At 28.5% G+C, this 24,312-nt stretch overlaps 3 protein-coding genes and 1 non-coding gene across 8 annotated transcripts in view; 2 read left to right on the forward strand and 2 right to left on the reverse strand.

Annotated features, from left to right (window-relative positions):
- The window catches only part of LOC130663168 (Fanconi anemia group J protein-like), a 79,200-nt gene extending 74,304 nt beyond the window's left edge, over nucleotides 1-4,896 (forward strand). For both annotated transcript variants that reach the window (XM_057462279.1, XM_057462280.1), the window contains exons 6-8: nucleotides 969-1,714; nucleotides 3,459-3,803; nucleotides 3,896-4,896. In XM_057462279.1, coding sequence (XP_057318262.1) covers nucleotides 969-1,714; nucleotides 3,459-3,803; nucleotides 3,896-4,891 — 2,087 coding nt within the window. In that variant the 3' untranslated portion in view covers nucleotides 4,892-4,896. The remainder of the gene's footprint in view (nucleotides 1-968; nucleotides 1,715-3,458; nucleotides 3,804-3,895) is intronic.
- A 48-nt stretch (nucleotides 4,897-4,944) lies between these two features.
- On the reverse strand, nucleotides 4,945-7,224 carry LOC130663169 (coiled-coil domain-containing protein 86). The gene is made up of 4 exons (XM_057462281.1): nucleotides 7,091-7,224; nucleotides 6,950-7,020; nucleotides 5,249-5,453; nucleotides 4,945-5,141 (listed from the first exon to the last, which is right to left on the reverse strand). The coding sequence occupies exons 2-4, from the start codon at nucleotides 6,970-6,972 to the stop codon at nucleotides 5,055-5,057; spliced, it is 315 nt and encodes a 104-aa protein (XP_057318264.1). The 5' UTR covers nucleotides 6,973-7,020; nucleotides 7,091-7,224; the 3' UTR covers nucleotides 4,945-5,054.
- An 806-nt stretch (nucleotides 7,225-8,030) lies between these two features.
- On the forward strand, nucleotides 8,031-24,199 carry LOC130663539 (traB domain-containing protein). Of its 4 annotated transcripts, none has more exons than XM_057462812.1 (8): nucleotides 8,031-8,248; nucleotides 8,343-8,563; nucleotides 16,592-16,809; nucleotides 16,878-16,992; nucleotides 21,353-21,489; nucleotides 22,023-22,432; nucleotides 22,512-22,665; nucleotides 23,921-24,199. In XM_057462812.1, exons 2-8 carry the CDS (start codon nucleotides 8,365-8,367, stop codon nucleotides 23,930-23,932), a joined length of 1,245 nt encoding a protein of 414 aa, XP_057318795.1. In that variant the 5' UTR covers nucleotides 8,031-8,248; nucleotides 8,343-8,364; the 3' UTR covers nucleotides 23,933-24,199. The 4 variants fall into 4 exon arrangements, with proteins under 4 accessions (XP_057318795.1, XP_057318793.1, XP_057318794.1 ...); XM_057462810.1 differs by lacking the exon at nucleotides 23,921-24,199 and adding an exon at nucleotides 22,851-22,988; XM_057462811.1 differs by lacking the exon at nucleotides 23,921-24,199 and having other exon boundaries at nucleotides 8,032-8,248; nucleotides 22,512-22,694.
- Trnad-guc (transfer RNA aspartic acid (anticodon GUC)) lies at nucleotides 11,074-11,145 on the reverse strand. Its single transcript has one exon. It is a non-coding gene; the product is annotated as a tRNA-Asp (tRNA).
- Nucleotides 24,200-24,312: the final 113 nt, after the last annotated feature.

Here is a 24,312-nt window from a genome sequence, read left to right on the forward strand (position 1 = left end):
ATAAATGCCTTAACTATATGCGAAAAAAAAAAAATCTCATCCATTTATAGTTTCTTTTTACATGTTAACATAAGAAAAATTCCTATGCTACAGGGGAAAAATTACTGTGCTAATATAGGAAGAATTTCTATGCTGACGTAGGAATGTTTCCTATGTTGCAACAGTAAATTTTACTATGTAAGCATAGAAACTTTTCCTATGTATTATAATACATAATACATAATTAATAGTATTTTTTCCTATATTTCTATAGGGAATTTCCCCATATTTGCATGGAACAAACTCCTATGTTCACATGGTAATAGTTACTACGCCAACATAGAAAAAATTACTGTCTTTTTTTCTCCGTGTACACGGAGAGAAATTTATGGTAGCAATTACAATATATTATGGGAATGGCTCCTATAATCTATAGGAATAATTGCCATGATATATGGTAATGGCCACCATAATGTTATGGTAATGGTTGCCATAATGTTATGGTAATGGTTACTATAACAATATGTTTTTAACTAAATTTATTAAGAAGTTAACCACCGAGGCCACTCTTAAAACCTCCTGCTACTTTCTGAGCTCGAAAACGATATTTTGATTCTCATTTCGAGATTTTCAAGCTTGGAAATTCTTTTGCATAAACGTTTATGATATTACATAAACGTATTAAGAACTGTTACTATAAATTTCCCATCGTGTTTAATGTAATTATGATTCATTTTGAATCCGTATTAATGTATTAATTTCAAAAGTTCTGGTCTCAATTTTTACTGACAATTTTTTCTTTTATTTGTTACTATATCGATTTTCAATGTTTATAAAATGTTAAATACGTTGTGACAATTTTTATTGATCAATGAGCTGAAAAATCTTTTAATATTAATTCAACCGCAAATTATTTCATTCGGTTCAGTATAGAACTACTAAAAAAAAAAAGCCAAAAAAATACAATAATTATTTTGCAATCATTTTAGAGTTCAACGACGTAGAGATGGACTTTGAAGAATTACCGGAGAAAAAAATAGTTAATAATAAAGACAAAGTTAAAGCACCTGTTGAGGAGCCTAAAAAAATACCTAAAATATATTATGGATCAAGAACTCATCGACAAATTTCACAAGTGATAAAAGAACTTCGCAGAACAGCATATGCAGATACCAAAATGACAATATTAAGTAGTAGAGATTTTACATGCATTCAGCAATCGAACAAAAATAAAACAGAATTATGCAATGAATTATTGGATCCTATTAAAAAACAAGGGTGTCCATTTTATAATGAATCTAATAAACGTACAATATCAACTTATAAAAATTTAGATAAATCCTCGTTACCGCAACCTTGGGATATTGAAGAATTAGTTGAAGTGGGGAAAGAATATGGCTGCTGTCCATATTTTGCTGCCAGAAATCTTATGGTTGAAGCAAATATTATTTTTTGTCCGTACAATTATTTAATAGATCCAAATATTCGAAAGAGTATGCAAATTTCGTTGAAAGATGAAATAGTAATATTGGATGAAGCTCATAATATTGAAGACATTTGTCGAGATAGTGCTAGTGAGACATTCAGGGTCGATGAACTTATGGAACTTATTAAAGAATGTGAACATTTAACCCTTAATGTAGCAAAAGACAAAATTCCTCCTTACGCGGCTGTGATAAGATCTTATTGCGAAGCTTTCAACCGGTTCATTGAATTGACTAATCTCGAATGCAAGGTAAGCTATTGATTATGTTTTTGATTTTACTCAAATTTTAAATGATTTTAAAAAATATAATTTTATCAAGTTTTCTATTTGTAAATAATTAAATAAGAAAATGTATCTTCAGGTATTTTTTATGCGACACTGAGAAAAAAAAAAATTTGTTTGAAGTATATTGTGTGACAAGGGATGAAACAAGACGATTTCAGACTAGGTTGAAGTTGGCTGCCCGAACCGCAGGCGAGGGCTGACATCACCCGCAGTCTGAAATCATGTTTCATCCTGAGTTACACATCATATTTTTCATGATTACCTGCATCGGAACTTCAAGTTCCAGCGTCAGCAGCCAGTTTATTTGGTTAATTAAAACTTACTTTAAGAATTAAATGAGTAAACTGAAGTGACAAGCAAACAAATGAGAGTAATAAGGCTGCAAATGAACATTAAATATAACTAACACCGGATAGAAACAATTATGTTTCTTTCCAAGGGAAGAAACACGCATGTTTCTGCCCGCTGTATGAAGGTATTTGTGAATGACGAATTCGCTAGCAGTTGTTTGCAGCATCGGCTTGAAATTAGATTGTTTCGACTGGCTGTATAGACACTGAAACTTTAAGTATCGATCCTGGTATCATGAAAATTATTTTACTGAAAATTTGCAGTTGTCATTTCGTAATACAAAAAATACTTTTCTTATCAACGAAAAATTATTTTAGCAAATAAAACACTAACTTAAGAAATTTTTTTATATAATTAATTAATTTCTTTAAAATTTGGATTAAACACTTTCATCACAGAATTTATTTCTTTGAGTCAAAAAAATATAGTATGTTAACTAATTGAGTAGAAAGTGCTTTCGACAAACGAGTGTGATTGGTTCACGAGCCGTTGGGCGAATTTAATTAATATTTTTATCGAGCGCTAAAAATTGTAAACTATAAGTCTTCTATTCTAATGCTTGTTTTCTATAAATTATACCGACATAAAGCACAAAACTTTTTTTTTGTAGAAAATTCAATTCCCTATAAAATTATCTTTTTCAAATTTAAATGAAATTTTACTTTATCAAAATAATGATAAACAAAAAATCTCATTTCTCATTAATCTCAGTTTTCTTAAAAATTATATTGCTCTATAACTTTTTTTTTTCATTAATTTTATGAATGTGGCACAAAATACTTTTTTTTTATCGAGAATTTAATTTCCGAAAAAAGTATGTCTCGGTCATTTCTGTATTTTCACCCGTTAGTAAGTTACAAAACTTCAAAGTTTGTTTCAGAAAAATACATATATATTTTTCCATTTAAAACTTTTATTGCCTTGGGAGTCATATTAATATTAAAATTAAAAGCTCTTACTTTTCAGAAATTTTCTTTTACATATTTTTTATAATCTGTAGAGAGTACGCAACATTAAGTTCAAAAATACCTAAAATAAAATACTTTTATTTTATTTGACCACTTCAAATTGATCTGAAATTTTAAGTTGACAGTTTTGAATTTTTTCGGAATATTTCAAAATTCAAAAGCATAAAAATTGATTACAGTTGACTAATTTTTTAACATATTTTTACTTAAATGCATTATTTTTGTTTAGTATGTTTTAAAAAAATCCGAAAATGTAAATTAAAAATTATTCATTGTTTCAAATTCGAATTTTAATTATAACGACCAATAAAATATCATGAGAACATATAGATAATAATTTTAAACGTAAAAGTGCATGATATTTAAATAGTAACTAATTTATTTTTCAGGAAGCTAAAAATGATCAACTGACAAGTAAATTTTGGACTAGCCGTGAACTATTGGAATTAATGAGCGTAAATAATTTAGATGTACGTATTCATTATCAGTTTAAAAATGCTTCATTGATTGCAATTGATAAACATAATGAAGCCAAAGACAAATCACGAGAGCCACCTAATTTATATGGAGATCCCAAAAAACAAGTTGTAGCTCCCACAGTATCTCCTATTGCCGTTCGTACTCTTGAAAGGCTTAATTTTGCTATCGATATGTTAACATCTGAAAAATATTCATCTGATTTTCGAGCATTAATCAGAGAAGTTCCTGAGAGATTTTGTCAAAAAATAACAACCGTAAGTACAATACTATTGTTTTATTATTATTATATTAATATTTTTTAAATATAAGATCTTTATAAAAATAAAAAGTATAATTAATTATTCAGAGATCACCAAGTGCCAGTCAAAAACCACGAAATCAACGCGTACGAATGCTTGATTTATTGTGCATGAATCCATCAGTTGTATTTTCTTCATTAGCTAAATCAGCTCGATCAATAATATTAGCATCTGGTACATTATCACCAACAACTTCATTCTCTAGTGAATTAGACACTAAATTTCCACACATGCTTCATGCTAATCATGTAATACCTAAAGATCAGGTTCTTGTTAAAGCTGTAGGTCAAGGACCGAATAATGTTAATTTACGAGCAACTTATGCAAATGTTAACTCATGGAAATTTCAAGATGAATTAGGACAAGTTCTAGTCGATGTATGTGAAACAGTACCTTTTGGAATATTATGTTTTTTTTCATCATACACTTCTATGAAAACATTGACAAATAGGTGGTGGCAGAATGGTACGATGACCAAAATAAATCAATGTAAACGTATTATTGAAGAGCCACGTGTCAGTAAAGATTTGTCTGAAGTTATGAATGAATTTCGTACAATAATAAAAGAATGTACAGAAGGTACTATTGATGATCGTAGAATAACTGGTGCCTTACTTTTTGCAGTATTTCGTGGTAAAGTCGCTGAAGGAATTGATTTTAGTGATAATGAAGCACGGTGTGTTTTAACTATTGGGATACCTTTTGCCGTGAGAAATGATCCCGCAGTTGAACTTAAAGTTGCTTATAATGATTTACATTCTAAAGAAAGAAAATTATTACGTGGAAGTGAATGGTATGCGGTACAAGCATACAGAGCACTGAATCAAGCTCTAGGACGTTGTATTAGACATAGAAATGACTGGGGTGCTATACTATTAGTTGATGATAGATTTTTAATAAGCCATAATCAAAGTTATCTTCCTAATTGGGTTAAATCTATGTGGAGTAATCGTAATAATAATTATAATTTACGTCACGAGCTTAAACAATTCGTCAGCGAAAGGATTAAATGTGATGAAGAACGTAAACTTATTAGTGATTAAATAATTTAATTATGATGATGATAGAGATTTATTTTAATACCTTATAATATTAATTTAATCATTTAATTACTTGTTTCTTTATTTATATATTAATGTAAAAGAAAAAAAAGTATTTTCATTTCGTTTATTATTAAATGTATAAAGTTAATGTAGTTGTTGATAGTTACGATGATGCATTGAGTGTATCACGTTTTTCTATCATTCGTAATTGTTTCTTCTTCATTCTCTTTATTTTTGCAGTATTTTTTATCTAATGATCAAAAAAAATTATAAATAATTTATTAACTTCCTATTTTATGACGAAAAAAAAATTATTTTTAACATAAAAAAAAAATTATCAATATTTTTGATACTTACTACTTGGACAATTTCATTTTTCTTAGCATTCTCTTGAGCTCGTTTTAAATTTTCAATTCTCCGTTGCTTTTTAGCTTCTTTTTCAGATTTAAATTTGTCTTTTAATGCGCGTGATTGTTCTTTAACGCGTTTCAATTCTTCTCTCAATTTTTGTTTCTTCTCAAAAGACATACGCAAACCTCTTGTTTTTACTAGTGAAGAAAATCTGTAAAAAAATGAACAAAAATAAAATAGAATAATTTGTTTAAATATTTAAAATTTTAATAATTACGAAAAAAAATAATGATGTGTACTGAAGATATTAATAAAATTTTTATACAAGATGTACAAATAAAGATTTTTGATACCGTTTGTTATTAATTAAGATTTATTTAACATTGTTTTAAATCTTTACTTATTATTAATATATTTTTTTCTTTCAGTTAAATTTCATTTCTAATTATCAATTGAAAAAATCTTAGTTTCATGTATTTTTAAAACAAAAGTGAAGATCTTTTTCTTCATGAGTTATAAAATGATAAATTAAAATTACACATGAGTGTGAATGTAGCAGACATCAGACAAATTTAAAATTATTAATGAATATAGTAAAAAATGAATCAAATAAAATTTTTTTAAAATGCGCATTTAGAAACTTGAAATTAATAAGTGCATTTTTCATAAATATTATTTTTTTAATTATTTACTCTGTTCGTTTATAATTTTAAATTTGTCTAATGTCTACTGCATTCGCACTCGTCATTGTATATGTAAAAATATATGAGCTCTTATAAAGTTGTTATTAAATTTTACCAAAAGAAATTTGACTTAGAAAAAAATTTGTCAATACATAATGCATTGTCTACGAAAAGAGATGGGTTTTTTTTTATTAGAAGTTATCATTGAGTCGGGGGGGGGGGGGGGGGGGGTAATCGAAAACAATCTCATGTAATATAAATGGATCTGTTTTTCATACAAAAAATTTTTTTAAATTGAAATCAATGAGAATTTACTTGAAAAAGTATACATGAATAAAAATATATGATACTGATATTAGTTCACGTCTAATAATTTTTGGATTTTATCAAAAACGATAAATTAAAAAAAAAATATTTAAAAAAACTGCACCTATAGTTTTTTTAATTTTCTACATGTGCATATTTATGAGTATAAATGTAGCAGACATCAGACAAATTTAAAATTATAAATAAATAGAGTAAATAATTTAAAAAATACTATTTATAAAAAATGCACTTATTAATTTTAAAATTTTTTAAATGCGCATTTTTAAAAAATTTTATTTTATTATTTATTTATAATTTTAAATTTGTCTGATGTCTGCTACATTCACACTCATGCATATTTTGAGTTTTTTTTTTTTTAACTTGTCATTGAAAAAAAAAATCTAATATTAGTAATTGTCTGCTAACTTCAGGATCATAAAAATATTTATAATACCAGACATTCATAAATTTTTTAATTTTTCTAAATTAATTACATATCATTAAAATAAAATATAATTACTGTCAAATATACATCTAATGCTTTTAAAGTCTTACTTACGGATTTTTAAAAATTTATTTCAATCAATATTGAATTCATTCATTGCAAAATAAAATAAAAAAACGAGAGTTGTCTGTTACATCCATTTTCATCAAAATCATCGTTTTGGAACACTATTGCTATTATTAAAATTTTAAATAAAAAAAAAAAAACATTTACCTCTTTTTTTGAGCCATTGACATTAGACACGTGTTTCTGTTTATTTACTCAAGTTCATAAGATTCTTTAATCTGTAATAATAGAATTGAAAATTAATCTATTTATAAATTCGTTAATTTATCAGTAATAATTAATTCTTACCGAAAATTAAATTATAATAACTGAAGCACATAAATATATTCAAAAGTTAAAATAAAGAAAGGTTATGGCAACTCACGTGCGTACATTGGTATCGATTACTAACACTTCCTTTGCCCCTACTTTTGCTTTTCCCATACAGCCTTTACGTTATTTCTATTGGCCAATAAATTATCTAAACTTTCAGATGATTTATTCATAGCTCACATTCTATTGGTCAGGATATTAAATTATTTTCTGGAACAGTCAAACAAATATTTAATTATTTTTAGCACTTAATTTTGCTTTGTCTATATTAATTATATATTTTTATTAATCTGTGCCATTAATTTATGATTTTTAAATATTCACTGCAACTATTTATTTTAATAATTTATTATTTCATATATTTAGATAAAACTTACAGTTGGTAAGATGAGTATGAATTTAAATGACAATTGTCAATTTGTAAAATTTTAGAATAGATAAATAAAATGTAAGTAAAAGAAAATTAAAATACGCGTATTTAGACAAATGAAAAATCAATTCGCGCATTTTCGTCAATTTCATTATTTTAATTAATTTATTTATTTATTCAAAATTTATACTGTCATTTAATAAAATAAACTTTTAAAAAAATGCGAATTTAAAAAATTACAAAATTAATAAGTGCATTTTTTATAAATATTATTTTTTAAATTATTTACTCTATTTATAATTTTAAATTTGTCTGATGTCTGCTACATTCACACTCATGTGGGTAAGTCTGCTTCCATTTACCAACACAAAATTTTTATCAGTTGTTAAGTTACCATCTTATGATAAATGTCTGACAATTTAATTATATACATATGTATAGGTGTATAGGTATATAATATATAGAATTAAAAACAAGAGTCATCACTTGTTGACAATAACAAGTTGATGACGGTTCTTAACTTTGTTATATTATATTTTAATAAAAGTTTATCATCACTTTTATATAAAGTAATGACTTCATTAGTTTTATCACTTAACTAATATATATATTTTTTAAAACTATTTTATAAATATATATTTTTGAATATATTTTATATGTTGTATTTATATATGTTATTTGTTATATTATTATAATACAATTGTTTGTTGATTTTCGAATGATTATCCACGTCATTTAACCACGTATAATTTTATACTTTAATGGTAAGTAACATATTGTAATAATTATTCATGAATTTTAAAGTAATAAATATCTTTTGTACGTAAATTTAATAAATTGATATTTTATTTTTTCTAGATTAAGTAAACAATTATTCGCCATGGAGCGTATTGTAGCGAAAAAATTTTTTATTGGAAGTCAGGGTGTTCAACAAATGCACTTATCAGTAATTAAACCACAACCTGATTCGAATAATTCTTCAATAATAAATGCTGAAAGTACAACTAATAATTCTATTGAAAATAATGATAATAAAAGATTTCATTTGAATGACAAAGATACTGTCATTAATATTGATGGTAAGCAAAAGTATTACGATTTTTTTTTATTTACTGATTTTTAAATTATAAATTACAACATCAATTGTATAGATATACCTTATCTGGGTCAATGCTATTTACTGTCACTTTCAAAATATTATTTAAAGTAACCAGAACTTGATTTAAAAATTTTTTGGTTCCCTCTATTGCTAGAATTAAACAAAATCTCGAGAAAAATGATTATATCCAATCATATATAATTTCATATTTGATTTGTTCGACAGATATTAGCCTACATAAATTTATAAATGATTAGATCTGATTAAACTTGAGTGGTATAATCCTATATACACTAGTCACAAAAATTAAGGGATGTTTTAGAAATCCCAAATTTTTAAGTGATTTTTAACATGCTCTAACTCGGAGGGAAATGATCGTACAATAAAAACAAAAAAAAGCGTGATATAGCTTCAAGTGTCTAGTTTCCCAAGTAGCACACTTGCCTTTGTGACATCTATACGATATCAATTTTTAGGCTACTTTTTGACATATCGATAAGACACCAATATGTTGACAAAACGATCAGAAATTTATGTCACCGAAAAAATATCTACTTAAAAGACTTAACACAAGTGACGACAAAAAGTAAGTTGCAAATAGTGGTAAAATAAGTCATCTACATGACTTTTTAATTGACATAAGACAGGAAAGACAACACAAATTTTCTCTGTCTCCGGAACCAACATTTACATGTCGTATTTATACCAAAAAAAGGTGACTGAGACAAAAAAAATTTGTCTTATCCTTTTAAAATACATCTCAAAGTTGTCTCTGTGCTACTTGGGTTTCAGTTCTGGATATAAATAAAATATTTTAAAGATATTCACAAAAAACTGTTTTTTATCGTTTCTTTCTGCCGCGATATCTCTTCGACAAATGACCCGATTTTGGTGGTTGAGGTGGTAATCGACGCGTTTTAATAAATTCTAAAGCTGATCAGATTTTAGAATTGTTTAGTTCCGTTGTTTCAAAGATATTCGCAAAAAAACCGTTTTTGACCATTTTTTTTTCCCGCGATAACTCTCGAACGAATTATCCGATTGAGATTGGTAAGGCGGCAATCGACGCGTTTTATTAAGTTCTAGAGCTGATTAGATTTTAAAGTCGATCGTTCAAGTCGTTTCTGAAAAATCACTAAAAAACTAAAAAATACATTTTTTTTTGTAATACGCCGATATTTTCGAGTCTACATGATCAAATGATCTGAAATTTTCAGGAAAGTTGATGGCCAACAGGCTCTTTCGATTGCCGCCTTAACCATCCAAATCGGTTCATTAGGTAAAAAGTTATAGACCGTTCACTCCTTATCGAAAGTGAAAACTTGTTTACTGTCAGTAAATTAACGGCTGACAAAGATTTGTAATGTGCGCTTTTAAAACCGTCATATAACGATTTTAAAGATAACTAAAAATCAACTGTTAATCAACTAGATAAAAACTGTAAATTAAATCTTATAAGATAGAGTTAATAAACAGTTAATACCAAATCTTTATTTGGTCTAATTTACATGTGAAAACAGTTTTTTAACGCATGGAAAACCGTTTGTAAACTATTATTTAACTGTAAAAAGACTATGCAAAAGCTATCTATAAACGATTGTAAAACAATTCAATAACAATATAAAGTTGGTTTTAAAACGGTCGAGTCTTATCAAACTAAAAAGAAAAATGTGTGTTATAGCTTACTACCCTGAATCTTTAAATATTCACCAATCAAAAGAAATCTGATCGTTCAAGAATACTTTGTAAACTTTGATAATTATCACAAGTTTTCTTTCCTCCAATCCCAAAGTATAATCTTTTTCTTTAGAGAAGGAAATCCAGATAATCAATTCATTTCTATTCCATATTATGAAGCACCTATTTTACTAATAGAGGATACTTGGTTGAAATCATCACTCTTACTATTTGTGAGAAATTTGGAAAGTATCTAAATAATAAGACAGAAATTTTAATAATAGGTCTACCATATTTTCACTATTCTGCACTGTAATAAAAAAAATAGGTCTATCGGTTGACCCTGCGGGCCAGCCCCAAAACTTCTCGCTGTTTTTGAGCTCCTTGAGTTCGAAAAGATTGTTGTAAATATATTTTCGAGCTCCTCGAGCTTGAAAATACTCTCCGTATGCCGTTGTTTTAAAAATAAATCGTTTTTTACGATTTTTTCTCGAACGATATCTTTCAAATGAATTGACCTTCATATGACTGTTAATAGACTGTTGAATTCTTATGTCTAATCGGTTTCTGTCAAATTCGTTAACTGCAGCAAAAGATTTTCAAGTGATTCCGAAAAAAAAATTTTCATTCTAGAACATGCATAAGGAAAACAATATCTAAAGATACAAATGTATTCAATAGTATATCTATACTTGCATGTAGCTGTTTTCCGCATTAAAAAAAACTGTTTTTTAAACAAATTAAGTGTAGTATATTAAATGATATAAAATATTTTTATTTTATAATATTAAAAAAAAAAAAAAAAAATAAAGTCTCCTTGGCGGGGAATCGAACCCCGGTCTCCCGCGTGACAGGCGGGGATACTGACCACTATACTACCAAGGACTTGACGTGTCAGACGAGAATTCGTGGACATATTTAAACGTATACGTGCTCTTACAGAAACACAGTCGAAACTTTATAATCTTCTGGTACAAGACCTTTTTTTCTAATTCTAAAACCAAGCCTATCTGATTCTATAGCTTTCGATTCAGAAGTACCAATGAATTACTATAAAATCTCAAGTGAAAATGAACGGTAATACAATGTTCTCTTACCTATTTTCACGTCGATTTTTGAAATAAATAATTTTTGAATATATAGGGTGGCGAAAAACGGACTATTTTTTTGATTTTTTTATTTTATTGAAAATTGGCGCTAAGTTTTTTCGATGATCAAGACACCCAAAATTTTTTTCGCTATTTAAATCCAAACATTGAAATGCTGCTCGAAGAATCGTGATAGAACAATTTGAAATAAAACAAGCGAAATTAAAAGAAATTTTGAAGAATAATTGTTCTAAATTTTCATTTACTGTCGACGGTTAGACTTCTTTGAACTTGAGGTCATATTATGGTATAACTATTCATTTTATAGATCAAGACTGGAAGTTGCAATCTTTAGCTTTAGATTTTATACCTGCCCAAGGTAATCACAGTGGAAAAGCTATAGCAAAAGTTTTTTTCAAATGTATAAAAGATTACGCATTAGAACACAAAATTTAAGGAATAACTGTTGATAATGTTTCTTTGAACACTACATTTATGAAAGAACTAAGTTCTTTGATGGAAAATGGAAAATTCGTTTGATGATACAAATCAACACTCGATGAAAAAAGATTTTGTACAATTTTATATAGATTATATACACTTATCCAAAAAATTAAAGGAACAAAAAAATTTTATAAATTTTTTAGTGATTTTTGGAAGGCTGTATTTTCGTGAAAAATGATCGTATCGAAAAAACAAAAAAAAAGCAAATTGAAGCTTAAAATCTCTAGTTTGAAGATCTTTCAGCAAAATATTTTTTCGAGCCACGGTTTTTGCGGAATCATAAGAAAAAGGTCGAGACAAAATTTTTCTAAATTTTTTTGTTTTGTTTTTAAGGTCTACGGGGCCGGGAAAAATTTTTTTAAAAAAACGAATTCGTGTCTCGCTTAGGAAATTTATTCAGCTACAATTTGCTTTTTTTTGTTTCTCTATACGTCAATTTGCTGCTGAGATATCAGCCTTCAAATGAAAAAGGATCCTTTTGTCTTTGATTGTTGATATCTCAGCAAATAATGGCCACACAGTAATTTAAAGGGCAGTTTAAGGAACTCGAATAAATTCCCCACAAGCTCCATTTTCGATTTTTTCAAAACAAAAATTTTTTTCATCCTTGATATCCATTTGAAAAATCCTTAAAAAATGGTCATTTTCTGGGTTTTTAGTCGACTCATCGCTACTCTGCAAATATTGATAAAAAGAATAATATTGCCAGGTAATTTTACAGCTTAATGTACCCCCAAAAACCCTGGAAATTTTCAGATTGATCCATTGAACCGTTTGTCCGGGCCGATTGCTCAAAGTTTTACAAAACAATTAAAGGAATAAGTTTTGTTCCTTAAATTGTGTAATGATTACCAAAATGAAAAAATCAATTTTTTTTGGATTTTCTTTCATTTTTGCGTTAGTTATTCAGTAAATGTAAGGTAAAGAGAAAAAAAAAAAAATTCTGAAAAACGAGATAAAACAAGAATTTTTTTACTTTTTTTTTTTTTACGTTTTATTCAGTTTTTTTTTTTTTTCGTTTTTCAGAAATTTTTTTTTCTTTTCTCTTTACCTTACGTTTACTGAATAACTAACGCAAAAACGAAAGAAAATCCGAAAAAAATTGATTTTTTCATTTTGGTAATCATTACACAATTTAAGGAACAAAACTTGTTCCTTTAATTGTTTTGTAAAACTTTGAGCAATCGGCCCGGACAAACGGTTCAATGGATCAATCTGAAAATTTCCAGGGTTTTTGGGGGTACATTAAGCTGTAAAATTACCTGGCAATATTATTTTTTTTATCAATATTTGCAGAGTAGCGATGAGTCGACTAAAAACCCAGAAAACGACCATTTTTAAGGGTTTTTCAAATGGACATCAAGGATGAAAAAAATTTTTGTTTTGAAAAAATCGAAAATGGAGCTTGTAGGGAATTTATTCGGGTTCCTTAAACTGCCCTTTAAATTACTGTGTGGCCATTATTTGTTGAGATATCAACAATCAAAGACAAAAGGATCCTTTTTCATTTGAAGGCTGATATCTCAGCAGCAAATTAACGTATAGAGAAACAAAAAAAAGCAAATTGTAGCTGAATAAATTTCCTAAGCGAGCCACGAATTCGTTTTTTTAAAAAAATTTTTCCCGGCCCCGTAGACCTTAAAAACAAAACAAAAAAATTTAGAAAAATTTTGTCTCGACCTTTTTCTTATGATTCCGCAAAAACCGTGGCTCGAAAAAATATTTTGCTGAAAGATCTTCAAACTAGAGATTTTAAGCTTCAATTTGCTTTTTTTTTGTTTTTTCGATACGATCATTTTTCACGAAAATACAGCCTTCCAAAAATCACTAAAAAATTTATAAAATTTTTTTGTTTCTTTAATTTTTTGGATAAGTGTATAATTATATATAGACTATATATGTTGCAATTATTTAGAATTGTATATAATTTTTATAAAATTGTACATAATTATTTAGACTTGTATACAATTTGTATAGAATTTCTATACAGTTGTATACAATTGGATCGGGCCATTTTTTGTACATAATTTTATTGAATTTATACAATTGTATAAAATCTTTGTTCATCGGGCATTTTCGTTGTTTCGCGCACATTTTAAATCTTGGTGTTCAAGATGTCATAAAAATGCTAAACGTGCATTATATAGAGCAAGAGTCTAGCGATACAATTAATAATATTATCTCTAGAATTGAAAATGAACTTGACCCGGAAAAAATAGATGATGATGGTCTGGCTGATAAAGAGGAATTAGTTGGAATAATTCAGGACGTCTTCAGTCCGTCAGCAACTATTTCCAAGTTACGCATAACTTTTATCAAAATTAGAAGATTCGAACAACTACAACTGACGTTAGAAAAATTTTGCAGTGGATCGAATATTCATTACGTTAAACCAATTTTAGACGTGAAAACTCGATGGGATAGTACCCATGATATGATTGAAGTAGAAATTAATTTGAAAAATGGATTAAATTTATTATGGTTAAGTTCTACAAAGAATCAAGACCTGTTAAATTTGAAACTGAACGACGAAGAATGGTTTTTGCTTCAAAAAATTAATGTATTTTTAAAAAATTTTAAAATAGTATCAAATGCTATATGTGGTGAAAAGTATGTAACTTTAACAATAGTTGTTGTAGCTTTTAACTTACTTATGTCTAAAATAGAATCAATAGTATTAGAATTGGACATTAAGCCGAATCGAAGTGTTGTAGATGAAACTTTTAATTGCTTTTCAAGCATCAAGAGATAAAATGTTGAAATATTACCGAAAAACAAATTGAATTTATTGTTCGTGTTTAATTTTAGACCCTCGACATAAAATTGAAACTTTTTTACTAACGGAATGGGGTAAAGAAATGAAAAATGAGGCTATCCAGTGTTTTGAGGAAATATATAAAAAAATTTATTCTGGTTCATTTTGCCCCAGGTATCATGTGTAGGGCTGAAAATGCGCACACATATCGGGTTATAGTAATAAGAAGAAAAAAAAAATTTTTTTTTGATCTGATTTTCAGGGGGGACTATTTGTCCCAGGGGTCCTTCTTGCCCCACCCTCTACTATCCAAATAAATCATTTTATAAAAGTGACATTATAATGCAATCTGAATTTTTTATTTTTTTCCGTACATAACAACAATTACAATTTTCCGTACCGAGACCGAGACGATTGTCTGATTTTTTTCAATTTACGAGATCGAGACGAGAGTTTGAAATTCTCGCCTCGTTTCGTCTCGTGTGAAACCCTAGAAACGACAAAAATACTTATGTTTTTAACTTCCCGCTAAGAAAATTGGAAATTTTCAAAAATTCGGGAAGTTATTGGTTTCGGTCCGATTTTCGAAAATCGAATTTCTAAGAGATCTTGACGTTTTGAGGCTCTCGGAAGCTATTCTGACTAATTTCAAGATTATGTTCGAGTGTATGTATGTACGTACGTACGTACGTAAATATCTGTAACTTTTGAACGGATGAACCGATTTTGATCGTAAAGGTTGCATTCGACGCGACTTGTCAATATCTAAAAGCTGAAAAAAATTGAGCTTGATCGGTAGGGCTCGTTTGGAGATATTCTAAAAATAAAATTTTTTCAAAAATGTTTTTTTTGGATAACTTGTAATGTGCTCGATGGATTGATCCCAAAATCAACTGGGCTCTAAAACTTTATACGCCGCGTCGAATGCCACCTCAACCATCAAAATCGATTCATTCGTTTGAGAGAAACCGTTGTCGAAAGAAATATAAAAAAAATTTTCTTTTAGTTTTTTCAAAATATCTCAGAAACAACCGAAAAATCAATTCCAAAATCTGATCAGCTTTAGAACTCAATAAAACGCGTCGATTGCTACCTTAACCGTCTTAATCGGTCAATTCGTTTGAGAAATATCGTTGGAGACAAAATGGTAAAAAACGTTTTTTTTCGAAAACAACGGCATATAAAAATATTTTCGAGCTCGAAAAAGGGAAGGTTTGGGGCTGACCCGCAGGGTCAACCGATAGACCGATTTTTTTGTATTGTAGTTAAGAACATGAATATTCTGGATATTTTTGTAGTGAATTTGATTTTTTATCAGGCTATGAAAGTCAAAATTGGAAAAAAATGTTTTTTCTTTGATTTTTCCTCGATAAACAAAAAAAATTTTTTTTACGTTTATTTTAAAGGGGAAATAAACTTGTAAACCGCCAGCTCAATTTTCGAGATATCAAGCTGATTTTTTCGGAGGATTTTTTTTATAAACTATAAGTAGAAACTTTTGAGACTATGAGACTTTAAGTCAATATATATATATATTGTGGTCGTATGAGGATAATAATTCTGCAACAAAAATAAAAAATAAAATACGAAAATTAATTAAAATTTAATAATCTTCATTATTACGAAATCAATTATTTAATAATTAAAATTATTTTAATTTTAAAATAGTGCAGGTGATACCAAGCTTTTCTATTGACTGAAATTCTAAAAACTTTGTCTTTGATTGAGAATTATATTCATAAGGTTTCATGACATCCATTATACTTTTATCAAATTAAAGTTTTACGTTATACATAACAAGTGATAACATATTTTTTTAAATTTTTTATTACGGTCAGTTTATTAGAATAAAAAAAAATGCCTGCGTTCTCTAGAAATAGACGCAAAGTAATAAAAGTAAAAGGTTTAATAATAATCAATATTAATATTATTAAATTTGTAATAATATGTTGTAACTGATGCTAATAATTGCTCAAAATTTCAGAAAATACAAATGGAACGGAGAGTGATACAGAAGATAGTAGTTACACAAATTTAAATGTAAGAAATTGCAGATTATTCGGACATAATTTGGACTATGATGCAACTATTGATGACAGATTACCTGAGACAGTTTCTCTATTGACAACTCCAGATGGTGGAAAAGTTTACTTAGTTGGAACAGCACATTTCAGTGAAGAAAGTCAAAATGACGTATCTATGGTTAGTAGTGTTTATATTAATTTATTTTTAAAATACATTTTATAACATAATTTAACATCTTATTTTAGATTATTCAAGCAGTTCAACCCCATATCGTAATGGTTGAATTATGTGATGCTCGTGTTCATATTTTACAGCTAGATGAACAAACTGTTCTTAGAGAAGCTGAAAATTTAAATATGCGTATGTTATTTTAATTTTTCATTTATTTTAATTAGGTTATTTAATGATATTTATAGTTCAAGCACAATCATAAATTTATTATAAAAAATGGTAACAGTGTTGTCGCGTTGTAAGTTGAGAAGTTGTAGGAGTTGTAGGAGACATTTTCGGGTGTCCTCATTCTTGTAATTTTCAAGGGTCTGTGGAGCATTTATGTATATCCATGAAATATCACTAAGCATTAATGTATGCACTGTAAAAAATTGGAGTGAATTTGCAGTGATTACGGAATTTATTTAAATCCGCATTTACGCCGTCACTCGGAGTTTCGGAGTTTAAAAAAAAATCACTCCACAACCGGAGTAAATAGGGAGTTCCTTTTTTCACCAGACTGATTTCGGAGTGGTCTGGATTTTATTTCCGTCCGCATTCACTCCGATTCGGAATTTGAGTATTAACATAAACTCCCTTCGGAGTAAACTTCATTCCGAGAGGATTAAATAAATAAACAATCATCCGAACCGCATGCACTCCGAATGCATTCTGGATTTAATCTAACAGTTGTTTGCAGCATTAGCTTGAAATTAGCTTGTTTCGACTGGCTGTAGAGACACTGAAACTTTAAGTTTTGATGCTGATATCATGAAAAATTGATTACTCTCAATTTTTTTTATTAAACTGCTCTTTCCAAATGTGTTATTGCGGTTATTTTCTTACTAAAAATTTGAACATTCACATCACATCACATTCCCACCGAAAAAACACTTCCGTACACATATCTTGTTTAAGCAGTTCACTGGATTTTTATAAAAAATTCATATCGAAATTAATTGGGAAATCGAATAAAAAATTCGAAACTTTCTTTAAGAACTTATAAATTTCCCTAGCTGTTTTTTGTGAAAGCATATAAAGATTAATAATAGAAAAAAATATACTCAATTCAAATTTGATTCAAATTTTTTTATGTTCCAGTATATTCTTATAAAATCGATACACATAAATTTATTCGAATTTATGAGTTCTAATTAAGAAAATAATATTTAATTATTTATTCTTGCAAGAATATAATTTAATAGTAGAAACATTATTCTGTAATTTAAATTTTATTTTTTCCTCTAAGTTTTTATAAATTTTTTTTCGGAAAGCAAAATAGAATTCTTATAGGGTCAATTCATCCATAGAAAAATTTTTCAGGACTTTATAAAAGTATTAATTAGAACTTATTGAATTGTTTAATACGGGGTAGTTACATGCATGTAGTTATGGAAGTATTTTTTTTTTTTTTTTTTTTTTTTTAATAGAGATGTGACAAGATAGTAATGTCAGTTGATGAAGGTCTAATTGGTTAAAGATAGATTTTGATAAAAATATGATGGTAGAGTTGATCCGGGTAGTTTTAATTTCGGTATACCCTGATACTAGAGACGCGCATGTGCCTAATATTAAATTTATGGCCAAACTTGGATAAAGAACCAGCTGTGACATCTAATTGATAGTTAATAATTATATAATTTGTAATTTCTGTGTATGTATACTAAGGTGTTAATTTTTTTTTTTTTTTTTTTTTCAAGTCCTATGGTTTTAAAAGTTAGTCTCAGGTATAAAAAATATCCTCCCAAAAGAGCAGCTCGAAATCTCAACCCTGCTAAGAGTTCAACGAATATTCATTTTCCCATTTGAATTACCGGCGAAAAAAATTGTTTTTGTTTTTTATAAATGAAAGTATGGAAATTTTTTTTTTTTTTGAAATCGAAGTACATAGTCTTGTAGGAAATTTAGTTCTTTTCAAAAAAGTTACTGTTTTCTTCGTACAACTAACAGAAAAACAGTTATTAAGTTTGAAACAATATTGAATTGAAAAACTTAACGTATAGATAGTTTTAAAGCTAATTTCCGGGTTTTACTGTATGTAAGGTAAGAGACCCAGTACCCGATCAAGAAACTAGTACCCGATCACTCATGTATTTCTAGATCTATATTTACTAAATTTTACTAAATATAGATATACAAATACATGGAGTGTTCGAGTACTAGTTCCCTGATCGGGTTCTAGGTCTTTTACCTTATATGTTTAAACGGTGAATCTATATATTATGCTTAATCAATCGAATGTTTTAAAAAAATTTCTGAGATATTACTTATTTTCCGTATAAATTTCGGTAGTAAAATATTTTTCTTTAAGAATTACAATTTTTTACCTTCGGTTTTTTTTTAAATTAAAAAAAAGAAGTTCTGTTTTCAAAGTAAGAAAATTTTTTTTCATGTATTCAAAAAAAATTCACTGATGGCATTAACTCAAATGAAAAAATTTAAATTGCTGTCATAAAACAGTGTAATATATTGTTACGTTCTGGCTTTAATAATATATAAATACAAATTTTAGAAGTTTTTTTCTTTAGGTATCGAATTATTTATTCACCACGATGGGCGAATAAACGGATCGACACTTCTTAGAATTATAATTAAATTAATAAATCGATACTTTGTTGGTGAGATTATTTCTTTTCACCGCCAACAATGTAACGGAAATCTCTTGCGATAAGAGAGTCACCGTGGCTTGTGGATAGTCTAAACAGATGACAATGCATGAGACCCGGGCCACGACGATTCTCTCATAGGAAACCTGAGATGCAACGTTAACGTTTTGATGAATGTATAACTACCAACGAAGAACAGCACCAAGTCAGTCGATCGCGAAATCTAAGAGAGTCGAGAACTCTAATCAAAATTTTCTTTGACTTGGTCCTGCCTTTTCGTTCGTGTTTTTGAGCAATAAAAGCTGTCACTACTACATACGTAGTAGTTATCATTAAAAACCACCTTTACATTAGGGAACGCTGATATCGGCGGTCCTCACCTCCTGTCTTGCTATTAAGAACGCTGACACCGGTGACCTAGTACTCTACCTGAGCGCTGTTACCGGCTGTACAGGTAATTCCTAAACCTCATCCCGAGCTTATGCCAAAAAAGAAACGAGGGGGCAAAAAGGCCCAATTACACCGGATTATCCGAACGATCCACGAGGATCTGGGTTGCTCAATTCACCAACGTCCCCGCCTAGAGATCGTTGCCGAGGAAATCCTCCTCGATCCGGTGACGTTGGCCATTCGAAATCGGGTTAAAGAGTTACCAAATTCGGGTATCGCGTTATCCGAGTTAAGTGAAGTTCGTGAGCCGTCGAGCTCGTGTGTTGAACTTTCGAGCTCTGGTGGCTTAATCGACCGACTAGAATCACTTGTCCTTCCGGAAGAACCGAGTCTTCAGAGCTCGTCCTGTTCGCACTCAGAGAAGGTATCAAGGGAGAACCCGGTCTTCTGGACCGGCATCAGTGAAGGTTGGCAGTTGGTTCCTGTGGACGTTCCATCCGTCCGTCCACCTAGCGGGAGCATCCCATTTCACGACCCTCGCTACGGGTACTATTCAGAGGCCTATTTCAAAGCCACCGGCAGGGACGAGTACGCACCAGCAGAGGCAAAGAAGTTACTTAAAAAAGGGATTATTTGGGCCGAATTATGGGGTCCATAATCTCCACTATGGTAAGCCCATAAAATTAACTTCTTAAAATAAAGGAAAGTCAACAGCTGACGCACCTGGGGTCTATCGATACCCTAACGACGTCAACCTGGTAATTTTAAATTTTTCTGTCTCATAAATGGAGAAGCCAGAATGTAACAATAATAAAAACATTATTTAAGTTATACTATGATAGTTTTAAACTTCATAACTTTTTTTCTGTTAGTTGTACGAAAAAAATACTTGGTTACTTTTTTGTAGAGAATTTCATTTCCTACAAGACTATTAAGTACTTCGATTTTCGAAAAAAAATTTTTTCAATACTTTTACTTTTAAAAAACAAAAAACAAATTTTTTTACATGGAATTTAAATAGAAAAATGAATATTAGTTGAGCTCTGAGTAGAATTGAGATTTCGAGCTGCTTTTCTGGGAGGATTTTTTTTTATACATGAAACCAGCTTTTAAGACCATAGGAAATTTTTTTTTTTTTTTCTAAACGCCCTAATGTATGCATCTTAATTCACTTAATATATTTTTTAATCAGATATTAGAGTCTCGTCCATAACTATAATTATTTACCAATTGTTCTCAAGTATATGGACAATAATTTAATTAATACTAAATTTTCTATATGTACGACGTTTCGTCACTTTATATTCAAGTTCATATTATTATTAATTTATGACTATTGGTTAATGTACTGTTTATTTATTGACAATTGATGTTTACCACTAAGTATTTGATAAAGTCACAATAAAATAACGAAATGTCGTCTATTCAGAAAAATCAACATTAATTAAATCATTGTCTACATACCTAAGAACAATTAACAAATATTGATTATTAATATCTTATATTTATTACAGAAAAAATTCTTATGACAATACAACAAAATGGTTTGTTCAATGGTATAATTTATGTACTATTACTAAATATGTCAGCTCATATGACTAGACAATTAGGAATGGCGCCGGGTGGCGAATTTCGTCGTGCCTTTTCTGAGGTAATGTCATATATAATTTTAATTTTACAATCTCGGCTGTTTACATTTGTAAAAATGAAAAATCGAAAAGTTAATATTGTTTTTAACTTACTAGTTGAAATTACAAGTTTTAAAAAATCAGAAAAACAGCCACCTTACGAGGCAACCCTAAATTTAGTTCTTTCTCTTCTACTGCTTATCCTTTTTTTTTTTTTTTTTTTCATTTTCTTGCATTGTCATCTAATTTTGAGCTATATTCGAAATTCCAAGTCTCTAGCTCATCGGGAAGATTGTTTACAATCAGTTACAAAATTCCACCCGAACAGACATACATGAAAGCAAGTTAATAAAATATCAATTAGCTATTTTCAATTAAAAAAAGTTTTTTAATTCAGAGTGACCTCTATAAGTTAGATTTTCTCACTAAAGTTCATGGGGGCTATTTATTTTATATTAGAGATGGAGGGGGGGGTAAAAATTAGGAAATTGTCATAAGTAATAACAGCGGCTATTCTTAAAAATGACTAATTGCTTACATAATAATTAACTTTTAGGCAAGAAAAATACCAAATTGTTTAGTCCAGCTTGGTGATAGGCCCATTAATGTAACGGTAAAACGTGCATTAGCTTCATTATCATGGTGGCAAGCAATATCATTATTTTGGTGTCTATTAAGGTCAAAAGATCCAATAAGCAAAGAAGACGTCGAACGTTGTAAGCGTCGTGATCTGTTAGAAAGATTGTTAGCAGAAATGACTGCTGAATATCCAACTCTCGGAGAAGTATTTGTTAATGAACGAGATAAATTTCTGGCTCATTCACTCCAGCTATCTGTTAGACCTTTCCAATCATCACAGGGTATTAAGAGTACACGTGCCGTTGGAGTAGTTGGCATTGGTCATTTGCCAGGTATAATTAAACACTGGGGCAAGGTACACTCATCTGATATCCTACCACTTATGCAGTAAGTTATTATTATTATTATAATCATGATAAAGAAATAAATGAATTTATGATTAATATCAAAAAAATTTATTTTACAGAATACCACCGCAATCTTTATCAAGCAAATTACTTCGGGTTACTATTAAAGCATCTTTAGTAGGTGCAGTTATTTACGTAGGTTACAAATTCATACCAATTCCATCGGTACTATCATTTCATTCATTAAAGTCATCGGTTCAGGGACTTTTTAAGGTCAGTGCTAATAAATAGGAATCTACGAAATAAATTTTTTTTTATTCATCAATTATTTCAACCATTTCTAGTAAATAATTACTATCTTTATTATTTATAACATAATAATAATTAACGTACTTTATTTTATAAACGAAAAATATTTTCTTGTTTTTTAACTATTTTTCTGCTGCTTATCGCCCAAGTATTTAATGGGAATCATCGATATCTGGCTGTAATAAATATAAAAAAAAAAAATCACCCATAAAAAAAAAATAACAGGGTAATTATTATGGAGACTGGAACTGGGAAAATGGATGAATATGAGCATCCAATGCTCGATGTAATGTATGTAGTTAATAATATTCCGGGTAAAGGAATTGATATTGACGACTTTGAATCAGAATTTACCGTTGGCTGTAAGTGTAAATCAATATGCACAGAAAATTGTTATTGTATGAAAGAAACAGTCAATTATATAACTAATAAATTCAACGAAGATAAATCGTCCAAATTAATATTTGAATGTAATTCAATGTGCTCGTGTTTAATTAATTGTCAAAATAGATTAATACAACGTGGACCGATAGATTGTTTGAAAATAATAAATTCTGGATCTAAAGGTCTCGGTCTATCTACGTCAAAATGTATTGAAAAAAATAAATTTATATGTGAGTATGCGGGTGAAGTTATTGGTATTGATGAAGCTAAACGTAGAACTGAAGATAATAAAATAAATAAGAAAATGAATTATATTTTAATTGTTTCTGAGTATATTGGTGATAAAAAAATAACAACTTGTATAGATCCGAAATATTTTGGTAATATTGGACGCTATTGTAATCATAGTTGTTCACCAAATGCTAAATTAATTCCTGTTAGAGTCGATAATTTAATTCCACATTTATGTTTATTTGCTGTCAAAGATATTGATATTGATGAAGAAATAACATTTGATTATTCTGGAGATATTGATAAATCAGTTACAAATATCAGCGAAACACCATGTTTATGTAAATCATATAATTGTACTGGTTTCTTACCCCATCATCAGATTTAAATAATTTTTTTTTTCTTTTTCAAACTATTATTTAAAATATTTTATTTTCGTTAACTTGTTAAAATTAGATTCAGTATTTTAAAATTTTTAAATGATTGAAATTAAAGAATATTAATTTATTATTATGAATAATATATTAAGAATAGTTATTATTTAATTTAAAAATTTATATTTTAAATTTTGTCATGAATATTTTTATGTAAAATTGAATTTCAGGATTTAAATTAAAAACATCAACGCAGAAAATTTTTTATGGACTTATAAATAATTGAATTATTGGTAATTGTGAGCAGTAATAATTTATTAAAAGATGAAACATGTTTTTAATGTACAATATTATCTTCACATACGTTTATACATATTTTATTTGTTGTAAGTTTAGCAAATATAAGCCATTGTAATTAATAATTCATTTTCTAAATTAATTGAGTGTGAGGCATTGATGATGTATTTAAAAAAAAAAAAATAAAGTAACAATTGATCGTAAACACGTATTATATAACGATATTATTAATTAAAAAGCATTGCTAAGAAATATTTCATTTTTACTTAGAATGAAACTGATTAAAGTATCAATAATTTTTAAGATTGAAGTAATGAAATTTTAA

Source organism: Microplitis mediator, chromosome 2 (assembly GCF_029852145.1).
Source record: "Microplitis mediator isolate UGA2020A chromosome 2, iyMicMedi2.1, whole genome shotgun sequence".
Classification (NCBI taxonomy): domain Eukaryota; kingdom Metazoa; phylum Arthropoda; class Insecta; order Hymenoptera; family Braconidae; genus Microplitis; species Microplitis mediator.

Excerpts from the sequence above, each read along its gene's own strand:
- LOC130663169 (XM_057462281.1), bottom strand. The coding sequence starts at position 6,972 with ATGTCAATGGCTCAAAAAAAGAG. Across the intron at positions 5,454-6,949 it reads TCAATGGCTCAAAAAAAGAG|ATTTTCTTCACTAGTAAAAA; the intron begins GTAAATGTTTTT and ends ATTTTTTTACAG. Across the intron at positions 5,142-5,248 it reads AAAATGAAATTGTCCAAGTA|ATAAAAAATACTGCAAAAAT; the intron begins GTAAGTATCAAA and ends TTTGATCATTAG.
- LOC130663539 (XM_057462810.1), top strand. The coding sequence starts at position 8,365 with ATGGAGCGTATTGTAGCGAAAAAATTTTTTATTGGAAGTCAGGGTGTT. Across the intron at positions 21,490-22,022 it reads TTCGTCGTGCCTTTTCTGAG|GCAAGAAAAATACCAAATTG; the intron begins GTAATGTCATAT and ends ATTAACTTTTAG. Across the intron at positions 22,666-22,850 it reads CGGTTCAGGGACTTTTTAAG|TATTTAATGGGAATCATCGA; the intron begins GTCAGTGCTAAT and ends TTATCGCCCAAG.